General features: G+C 29.3%; 1 protein-coding gene across 1 annotated transcript; it reads right to left on the reverse strand.

Annotated features, from left to right (window-relative positions):
* Positions 1–1,716: 1,716 nt before the first annotated feature.
* LOC147812518 (uncharacterized) lies at positions 1,717–9,927 on the reverse strand. Its single transcript, XM_087160409.1, has 2 exons — positions 9,812–9,927; positions 1,717–2,146 (listed from the first exon to the last, which is right to left on the reverse strand). Exons 1-2 carry the CDS (start codon positions 9,832–9,834, stop codon positions 1,807–1,809), a joined length of 363 nt encoding a protein of 120 aa, XP_087016535.1. The 5' UTR covers positions 9,835–9,927; the 3' UTR covers positions 1,717–1,806.
* Between the last annotated feature and the right edge of the window lie 1,660 nt (positions 9,928–11,587).

The following is an 11,587-nucleotide window of genomic DNA, read 5'->3' on the forward strand; positions in this document are numbered from 1 at the left end:
GGCGGAATACGTTTCGTCATCAAGGGAACAGTGAGGCTTCTTTCGATGTCGTACTGTAAATAGAAACATTTTAAGTAAATAAATTAGATGCATTACAGTTTAACAAATATATGTACGCTACTGTGAATGACCGAAATTAAGTAAATGTCGAATTTTGCAGGTCAATGTCAACAATGCCATAGTCGCGTTTGTGAATGTCCGAAATATTTGTCTTATACGTTCTGATATTAATTTATTCTTTGGTATTATTGCATTTATTTGATATTTTAAGATCTGCTGAGGATGGATTAAGAGAAAAGTGAGTTTTCGGAGAACCGGTTAAATGCATAATAGACAGTGGCACATGGGTTTAAAAAACATTGATGTAGGGTCTACCTTGCAAATGTATACCGGGCAGTTAATACTTGATTAAAATGCTTGATACTTGAGGAAACACTCGATGAAAGAGAACTGTCCCTTGGGTGTGTGAGGGAAAGAGTGAGTAATGGCTTTTTAAAAGAATTTCCCTTGTATAAACTAGACATAGTATATATTTCAGAAATTTACCAAAGCGACTATGTGATTGTCAACATTCGCCCGTGGAAGTCAACGTATAAAGTTAAAGTATATAGTCAAAGCGTTTCTTGTGTAAAAGTCAGTTTCTCATTGGACTTCAGCTGCTTTGTGAAAAATCTGGATTTTTGTTAATGGGAGAGAATTGTGTTCATTAAGTAATAGTTTATTTCAGTGAAGATAAACAGGTTTTAAAAGGAGTCAGCAGCATATATAACCTAGAAACTATAATACGAGAATCTTATGGAAATAGCTATCAATATTATTTCGATTTATGATACATATAAGAGAGAGCCATTGGAGAAATATGAAAACTGAGTATTGATATCCTAATATCTGAGCAATTTTCTTCCTTGAGACAAGAGAAACCATGAGAAAATCGAGATAATTATATTCTTACTTACTATATATAGTGTGGCATGGTACAAGTATGTGGCATGGGTCGAAATGCAGACTCAAGTTAATGAGAAAGATGTTTTTTTACCCGTTCTGAAGGAAAAGGAAATATGGATAAAGAAAACTTTGTGATTGCAAAATTTTTCGAGAAAATACTTTTCAACCCTTCTTGGCAAAAATTTAAAACACTTGTGACGATAGTTGTCCTCAACATCGTATCACAGCAGCTTTAATTTTTAATTATTCACAAAATTTTTTGATTCATACTCAAATACTACACGAAAAAAAAATTTCAGTGAAAAAGTGCCGTACTACATGATAATGGCAGTTCTGGCAACAAAAAATTTATAACTTTGGTGATGAAAACAAAAATATACGGTGTTTAAACCATTCATTCGCAATTTTTTTTTCTTTTGGTAACTTCTTCACATTTGTGGAATTGTGAGAAATTGTGGATTTCAAACATATAGATCTTATTACCACATATTTAGAAGAAAGCCCAAATCCAAAAAATAAATTAAATCGAATAAATGGTATTTATGCCATGCCTTAAGATATCACGATATAATTATCAAATTTTGCCACATTTACCAAATTTCGTCACGTATTATAAACCCATATTTCATTGTTAGTTCCAAAATTAATTAATGGCAAACAATGTGCTCATAAAAAACTTTACCGACGGAGAGAGTGAATGAAAAAGGTATGCAACAATTTACGTAAAATAATATGAATTACATGCGAAAAATTGACTTAAATTGGTCTGCCTTCACACAGTGTCAGCGTTTCTGTCGAGCTCTTTTTTATAAGATAAGGAGCTATCTCAAAACGTTCTTCTATTTTGAATCACTTATTTCTTCACATTTTTGGACTTACCTCTCTTAAGATGTAGTTGACATCCAGCCAGACACGATGAAGAGATGGTGTCAATTCAACATCGGTGAAAACTAAGTCCACTTTAGTCGACTGATCCGTTACTTCATCTTTACTGGCGGTGGTAACAAGCAAATCTTTCTCTTCACACAACTTCACCACCTTCTGAACATCAGGCTGACAATTCACCAAATTGCATTCCTGAAAAGGAACTTTCCAACGAAAGAAGTCCTCCTCGTCCTCTTGAGTCACATGAAGAAGTGGAATCTTTTCCTTCTTCAGTTCTTCAGCATCTCCTTTTCTCTTGCCTCCAAAGGCCCGTCGCCTGAAAAGAAAGAAGAGGAACTCATTCAGTTTAACATTATAGTTCAAAATTTTGAAAGGAATGTATCGAGCCTTTAACAAACCAAGTACAAATTCAAAATAAAATTAGGCACTGTTCAATTATTAGTTCTTTTTAAACATTCTCCATTAAAAGTGTTTCATAGATTACGAACCTTCTCATATCAGGTAAACTTGGAAATCGCTTTATGTTTTCCTTTTGAAATAAAGTGCAGCTAATGATTTTTGCTGGTCGCCAATAAATTAAATCCAATTCTCCGTATGTAGAGAAGAATGAATAAATCAACAATAAACATTTGTATAAACGTAATATGAAAGGAATATACAAAAAAATTCACAAAGAGAAAAAAAAATCCAATTTTTATCATATATTATCCTTTCCGTGGAATTTAAGTTTGCAGTTTTGAAAATTATTTTTACAAATCTTCAAATCGAAATAAAGATTACTTAATTAAAATAAGGATCAATCAACACTGAGTATGTTGCTATTGTTCATGACAATTTCAGGTTTATTCGAGACATAAGAAATTCGAAACATTCTCTGAATAAATTTTCATTTTAGTGCATAATTGAGTTTTTGCTTCAATTACTATTGATTTTATATTATTTAGATTTATGAAAACTATACCCCCCAAAAAAAATTAAAAAAGAAGCACTTATTGTTTTAGATAACTTTAAAAGCACTGAAAATGTGACAGTTTGGCAAATAAAAATGACAGACCGTCGACACTATTATAATTACTAGTATCGTCATCTTACCAAATCACAGAACATTACAAAGATTAGAGTTCTAAATTACTTTTTTTTTCTATTTCCTGGGAAACAAACATTTCAAAAACTATGTTTTAAAAAATTATGATAAAAGACAGTATGAGTACTTGATTATACTTTCGAAGTGACACTATTGTGTGGCCATTCCACTTACTGAACTTAGTTTATTTCAAAATAAAATTGAATAAAAGAATATCAACAGAAATAATTTTATTCATTTATGTTATAGAGAAAGAAACCCATCAATATTCACTATCGCATTAAAAAAAATTGCTAGGTTTGAGGAAGCGATGAATTTAATTACGCTACGAAAAAACTTTCACGTGAAATAATAACAGGAAATTTTATGAAAATTTGAAATAACTTAAGCAATTCAATATTATGAAATATTTTTTTTTATTTTCTACTAATTCTATTCTAAACATGAAATTAACATAATTAGTAATCTTGTAAGGAACTATAAAACAAGTCCAAATTAACAAAACTCAAATTGTCTATTGGCGTATAAAATCTTCTGAATACTCAGAAAATGAAATGTATTCCTTTTTCAGGGACACGATTTAAATTTCCCATTCTATCAAAAATTTGAATGCAATTAATATGGAGTTTTCATATTGGCAAATTTAAAACATAGATTGAATTTTTCGTCTAACTGTTTTTAAAAGCATCGTGCATTAGTACTAAATTCCGAATTTCAGTCATAGAAATTATTTGTACATCTGCACAAAGAATAAATGAATTAATAGTATAATTATGATCATTTGTCATGTATTATTATTAAATATTAATCCTACAGTTTTGTTCAAAAGGATTATTAAAAATCAGTTCCTAATATTTGATATTTTAGGGAGCTGTTCAAAGCTAATTTATGCATTATTCAACGGGATACATAATAATTTTAAAAAAGAACTAGGAAATTAATCTTATTCAACTCAATCTTAATTATGAATTAAAAATCAAAAATATTATTTCAAAATTTCCAATTTTTTTAGAAAATTTATCCTCGATATGATTTTAAATATTCAGTAGCATAACAACACTTATAACAAGAGCAAATTACTAATTTAATATCTATAGAACACGATGACGTCACAGGGCTAACATTATTACGAATAGCATTGGAAATAAAAAATACGAGCTTACAGCTCGCCTGGAATCAAAAGCTTGTCATAAGAGTTTGATACACCTTTTAATCATTTATAGCTCTTTTGTGTCCATCAGAAATAGAAAATTAAATATCTAAAATCCAGCAAGGATAAATATTTAAGATAATATATTACTTCCCTCATTATATTTCAGTTGGTTCAAACTTAATAATGATGCGAAAAGCACACGTGAGAATCTTTTAAGATGTATAAACAAATATGTGCAAAATAAATTTCATTAAATTGAATAAAAAAAATTTTCGTGTAATAGTCTTGCAAACTAATTTACACTTTTTTCTGATTTCACTCATATTTCTTTCATTTATAGAGATATCGTGAGGCATTAAGGCAACTGTTTCATACAAAATACTTTAGAACTAATGTAAACGAAACATTAATAAAAAAAGCAAGCAAATTGTATTATGATTTACACTATTACATATTATGGGATAAGAATGCACAATGATAAGAATTACAAAAAATTCAAACACGATTAAACAATTCGATACAATTACAAATTATTTCAGGGGGGAACGTAATTTAACTATTTTAACAAACGCAGAATTTTCTCTAGAAACATAAAATAAACTAGGAGGCTCCGCCCCCTGCTCGCTAACGCTCGCCAACCCCCGAGAAATGCTATGCAATCCTATGTGGTTCACGCCGTGAACCATGGCTCGCTGCGCTCGCTCGCCAATGAACGCAATGTTCTAGCACAAAGTCAGTATATTATCATCAAAGACATAGTATTTTATCATCAAAGACATAGTATTGTACTTATGTAGAAGAATTCTATTAATGTTCTTATTTAATAAATTTCAAATTTAAATTAAATTAATTATTTATTTAGTTTAAAAATATAATTCAGTTTAGTAAAGAAATTTAAATATGCTATTACCCACAAAAAATAAAGATAGGATAGATTAAATTAGTTCATGGAAATCCAATCATTATCAAACAAGTTATTCAGAGTAATATTTTGATTTTTGTACCCAAAAAAAATAATTAAATCTTGGTATAGTTTCAGAGAAGATATGTGAATCATTTTACGAAAGCCCTTTTCTAGTGTAGTAATGAGTACCAAATACCACAACACCAGTTATGAAATTTCCAGTAGTACCTAGTACCACAATAAATCAAGCATCACTGGAGTCGAGAAAACATTTGCAAGTTTTGCGATCCTCTAAAGCGGATAAATACTGTTTTTTCCTCAAAAAATGAAAATTAATTTAAGTATTTATTTAAAAATAGTGCTTTTCATAAATTTTCTTTAAGTTTCTTAATGTTTCGACTCTGTTTATTCGCTTATTAAGAAATCTATTTCACAAGAAATTTGTTATTCGAAAGAAATAAAAAAATAAATTAGAAATAAGGTATTAATGGAAATAATGCTTTTAAGAATGAAATGGTTATATTTTATAATTTAAGATTTAATAATTCTATTTTGTTAAATACGTATAATGAAAAATGTATATTTTGATTGATGATATTATTATATTTAGCATTATATAAATTTGCTTATAAAACTATGTTTACTTTCATTGCTGTTTTTCGCCTGGAAAGTTAGTAAGCTAAATCGGAGCAAAATTTTTCTCTATACCCATACTATGCAAATTAAAAGGCAGGAAGATATTTATTTATTATTTTATTTAAATAAAAGAAATTTACATTGTACTAATGACTTCCATTTTCTACACTTTTTAAAATAAATGAAGTTGCAACACAATTAATAAATCATAATATTTAGACTACATTTGCCTTTGAGTCATAAAAAAAAACAAATCCAAAACCATCAATGTAAGAAGACATATACAGATGGAACATTTTCACCAAGAGAAAACATCCAAAAATATTCCTTCTATGGCTTATTTAGTCATGGAATCCTAAAGATGATAACTTTAGGCTCTCATGAAGAAAACAATGGATTGTGTGGAGATACTGAAAGAAAGAAAAAAGATTGAAAAATAATTCTTAATCAATGATTTTCTATCACTCATCACTTTCGCATTCTGGGTGAATTCTGTAATTCATTTTCTTTCAGTACTTGTAAGGTGTATAAGTCGAAATTCTTTACAGCGATATATTGGAACAATATAAGAACTATAAACTTGATTCATTTTTTAAACAAATACCTGGGTTTTAAAAGTAGCTGCAATATTAACTGTGTGGAAATATGATCCGTTATGACTGAGAGGATACAGCGGTCTTTTTCCAATGATTTGAACCGGATTCGAATCCAAAAGATAACTATTTGATACGAATTCCGCTTCCGGCTTGCACCGAACACAGTGCGGAAGTAAAATATTCTCAATGGAGGATAGATCATGGGTTAGAGTCCCCCTCACGTCATTCCAACTGTGGGATGTTTTCGTGGTTTTCGTGGTTTTCTTGTTCATGTAACGCAAATTCGGGTTAGTTCAATTGAAAATTCCTCCAAGACGGCAAATTTATCCCAATACTTGATTCAGGAGTTTCCTTGTCTTCTGGATTTGGTTCAAAATTACAAAGCTACGGAGTTTAGCCATAATAGTCGTAAACCCAAACACTTGGGTCGACTGTTCAACGACAGTTATCAAATAAAATAAAATATATGGAAATGTAGAGTCGTGGTTGCTCAGGAGATCGAGCGTTCGCTTTGCAATGAGATGAACCAGATTCGAATCCCAGCAATGGTTGGTCGATATGAATTCCACACTCGACTCGCACAGACCACAAAGCCGACGTCTCATCCTCAGTGGTAGACGGATTATGGGTTAGAGTCCCCCTGACATCATTCTAACCGTTTGAAGTTTTCGTGATTTCCCTTCCGAGTAACGCAAATGAGGGTTATTTCCAACAAAAAAGTTGTCCACGAAGGCATGTTTCTCCCACTTCCAGTAGTTTTCTTGTCTTCCGGATTGGCTAAAAAATTACAAGGCTGCGGATTCGAACATTGGAAGTCGTAAACCCAAGAAATTGGCATGGTTGTTCAACGACGGTTATAAAATAAAACAAAATAAACTATGGAAATGTAAAGACAAAATGCCATAATATCAGAACATTATCTGTTACGAAATTTTTAAATACTGTAAGCGAGAAATAAAAAAGGCTTTTAAAGTAGGTTACTCTTCATTTTTCATAAATATGAATATTTTAAGTTTTGTTATTTGTGAAAGACGTATATCATTTTCTTATTTGGTGCCATTATATTTTAGGCTTAGACACGTAGTCGACAATACTTCCAAATTATTATTAATTATTATATCAACTTATTTTTAAAAAAAATATTATTAAGTTATTGAATTTCTACGAAGCATTTTCGTTACTCATCAAGCATTAAGAAAGATTATAAAAATTAAATATCAAAAAAATGCATAAGATGCTGAAACCTGAAATTACAATAAAATTCGATAGTAAGGTTTATTCAAATAAAAATTGAAAAACTTCTTTTTTGAGGAATTGAATGGAAATCATAGGATTTCTTTACACATAATATACACATACAGTCGAACATTTTCTATTTTTTTTTCATATTTTGACTCTTAACTTCTAAAAACCAAACAATCTTGTGAAACTTTAAAATAAATTATTACATTTTAATAAAATTTTAATTTATACTCACGCAGCTTTTTTAACCCACTTGAACATGATTGAATTCTTTCAAAATAAAGATTAAAATTCTCAAAATGAAAATCTTTTGAGAGTATTCAAAATTTCAGCATCAAAGAAATTTATGGAACACAGAGTTTAGTTGTTTATTGCTTCTCTAATATGACGTCATTAAATAAAAATTAGCATCAAACTGCTATAAAATAATGATGCGTACCCATTAAAAATATTCAATTATTTTTTGATCATTATTTTAATATTGAATTGAGTACTTTTCCGATTCTTCGTTTTCAAATATGCGAAGATTTTGTGCATAAAACACACAATTACGTCACAAACGTTATAATTTTATTAACACGTTAATAAAACGTTATACCTATAATTAAAACGTTATACCTATATTATATTACGTCATAAACGTTAACGTTATAATTTTTGTATGAAGACTTCGATCAGAGATATAATCTCTAGAAAATGCCAAATTGAAAACTTTTTTTTCTTCTTCCAATGGCAGGCATTGAATTTGAATCTTTTGCCTATACTGTGCCAGAAATGTTGCTCATTTCGCGTTACCCAGTGGGCACCTGTGAACCAAATTCACGGAGGCGAGCAACATTGCCCACGCCACACTGCCACAAACCCGTTTATAGGGTGGGCCACATTCACACACCATACACACACACAACAGAGGACAGCACAAAGAGAGAGAGAGAAACATCTATGCCCAGAGCGGGATTCGAACCAGCAGCCTATGGCTTCGCAGTCAGGCACGCTAACCGCCGAAACTAAAATGATGCTATTACGACAGAAAAAATAATGGACTGGATGCGTACAACAAGTGTAAAGATTTTTTTTTCTTTCATTCTTTCTGCGGTATTGAAATATTTTATCCCTCAATGAACTATGTATGAAATAAAAGTAGTTTCAACACTAAAAGCCGATTTAAGTTTCTGAGACATTCTGATAATCTTTAAGAATAGAAAAATATGGTATTTAGGCTTGAAAAAAAAAACTAACTTGTATGCCAAATATGGTTACCAATGTTTTCAGAAAAGTAATGATTTATAAAACTCCGAGAATGCAATGTACAAGACTATTAATTTCTCCTCTAAAACCTCTTTTAATATGAATACAAATCTATAACGTGATGCATGAAAATTAATACCACTCTATATTATGAGAAATAAGGTGTTCTATAATATGTTTCTCTATCAATAGCACATTTTAAAGTATCGGTGAATTTTTCAGGTATTTTTCTTGCAGTATTTGTAGAATATTTCGCCTTTTTTAGAGACTTTTTGCTATTTTGATATAATTCAGCAATACTAAAATCAAGGAGAAGCTAGTAACGACATCAAATTATAAGATTTTCAGTCATTGACTTAATTGAGAAAATACGATTTCATTCAGACAATGAGATTTGCAAACGCATACAAAAACGAAAAACTGGATTCAGTGATTTGATCTATTACATCGGATGACAAAAATGTTCACTTGAAATATTTACTTAAAAGATGATAAATTTTTTTTTCTAATAACCTAATCAGGTTGATACAATAAAAGTAGATTTGAGTTGATATTTCATATGTTTCTTGCTTATTAATTATACTAATTACTATTGCGAATCTTGTAACAAAAGTGGTAACTGCCATATAAATCAAAATTAACAATCTTTGCTTTAAAACCTATTGATATAGTTAACATGGAACTATATCTGTGTACTAGATATATTACAGTTTCACACAGATAATAAATTTTTTTAGAGAAGCGTTAACAAAGCATCTTGCAATTTGCCACAAAGTAACCGCAGTTTTTATATACGTTTATCTTTAATCATAACTTTCACCGTAGAAAATATTATTATAGCTATATTAGTACAAGAATTTAAAGTTTGCCTACAAGCTTAAAGAAAATATTACTTTTGCTCCAAACGTAGTTTAAAAACCAAAAGTTCAAGACTGCTAATATATATCTAATTCAAAATTTAAAAAAATGAAACTATACAAAGTTCATTTATACGTTAATATTTAGCACTTTTCAAATTAACTTCAAAATGAATTATACAGTAAGGAAATATATCTTATTCATTAATATAACCTGAATCATCAATAATTAGTATGAAATTAAATATAAAAAAAACTTACAGCTTCTTTAGAAAGTTCATCATCTCAATTTGTTTTTAAAAGATCGAAATTATTAAAAGTTCTTATAACAAGAACAATTGACTTGATTAATATTTTTAGAACACGGTGACGTCATAGCTCTATCAGTAAGAACGTAAAGCATCATGAACAAAACTTTGCTTATAGCTCAAATAGAATTACAATTTACCTACGAGCTCAAAGTACATTTTAATTCATTAAAATTCTTTTTCCTTTTCTCACCAGAAAATATATATAAAATCAATTTAAATCGAGCTGAAATTAATATTGAAGGCAACAAATTTATCTTTCTCATTAAATCTTAGTTGTTAAATCTATAAATCATACAAAAAGCAACTAAAATGTGCTATTTATTTTATTTAAATTTTCAGAGATAGATTTTTGGCGTAAAAAAGTCTCTTTAGATTAGATAAGGTGAAAAGTATTTTATAATCCAATATTTTGTTTCAAAACACTTGGAAATTAAAAGTTGCAGTTGAATTGAAATAGTACCTTAATAATTATTAAAATTTTCTTTCACACTGAGTTTTTGAGTAAAAGGATTTTTAATTTTCAAAAATGAAAAAGAGTGGATTTCAAACAAAAAAGGAAGTTCCCAAAACGTGACGAAATGCGAAAAAAAGTGAAGTTAACTATAAGAATCTCAGACTTTCGACGGTGTCTTCGCTTGATTATTGATATCATATTGTTCAATTTACTGCTACTGTTCATCTATTAATTATCTTAAAATTGTATCAGCTGTAATGCATTCTGAAAGAGTAACTTTCTTGTCCTAATTCCACATAGTTAGCGCAAATTAAATAGCATATATGAAATCAATCCGTTGAAATAAAGTTTGTCACTAAGTAGACGGAAATCCTATCATTACAAAAAAAAAAATTTACAGAGTAATATTTTGTTTTCTTCACTAAACTTCTTTTTAAAAAAATAAAAGTTGGTACTAATCCATTTTGAAAATGATGCAGAAACTTTTTACGGAAGCCCTTTAAGGCATTAATAGGTACCTAAAACCACAACACCAGTTAGGAAATTTCTAGTTGTACTTAGTACCACAATAAATCGAACATTACTGGTGTCAGGAAAAGTTTGACAATAAAGTTTTTTCTTGAACGAAACTAGTTTTGAACGAAAAGTTTTTTCTTGAAATCGACTCTATTATACTATATTCGCTAATACTATATTAGAAATTTAGTTTACAAGAAATATGTTATTCGAAAGAAGTTAAAAATAACTTTGATGTAGGGTATTATTGGAAATGATACTTTTAAGAATGTATTACAATACATGAAACAGTTAAATACATGATACATACCATGAAAACTTTTTCACTGCTTGATATTATAATATTTTGATCCTTGATATCATTATATTTAACATTTTATAATTTTGTTTAAAATAAAAACTACGGCTACTTTCATTTTTGTTCTTTGCCAAGAAAGTTAGCAAGCTAAATCAGTGTAAAATTATTCCATACCCATATTATGCAAATTTAAAGATTGAAAAATATTTATTTATTAGTTATTCTTAAAAAAGAAATTTGCAGTGTATCAATGGTCTCCATTTCCTACACTTTCTAAAATAAATAAAGTTGCAAAATGAATTTATAAAACATATTTAGGCTGCATTTGCCATCAAGTCATAAAAAGAAGTCCAAAACAATCAATGTAAGACATATGCATTGATAAGCTTCCTGTAGGATATGCGCAGATGGAACATTGCAGAAAACATGAAAAAATAGTCATCATGTGGTTTATTTAG

This window comes from Parasteatoda tepidariorum, chromosome 4, assembly GCF_982258835.1.
Source record: "Parasteatoda tepidariorum strain Cologne lab strain chromosome 4, Ptep-v5.0, whole genome shotgun sequence".
Taxonomy (NCBI): Eukaryota; Metazoa; Arthropoda; class Arachnida; order Araneae; family Theridiidae; genus Parasteatoda; species Parasteatoda tepidariorum.

Excerpts from the sequence above, each read along its gene's own strand:
- LOC147812518 (XM_087160409.1), bottom strand. The coding sequence starts at position 9,834 with ATGATGAACTTTCTAAAGAAGCT. Across the intron at positions 2,147-9,811 it reads ATGAACTTTCTAAAGAAGCT|GCGACGGGCCTTTGGAGGCA; the intron begins GTAAGTTTTTTT and ends CTTTCTTTTCAG.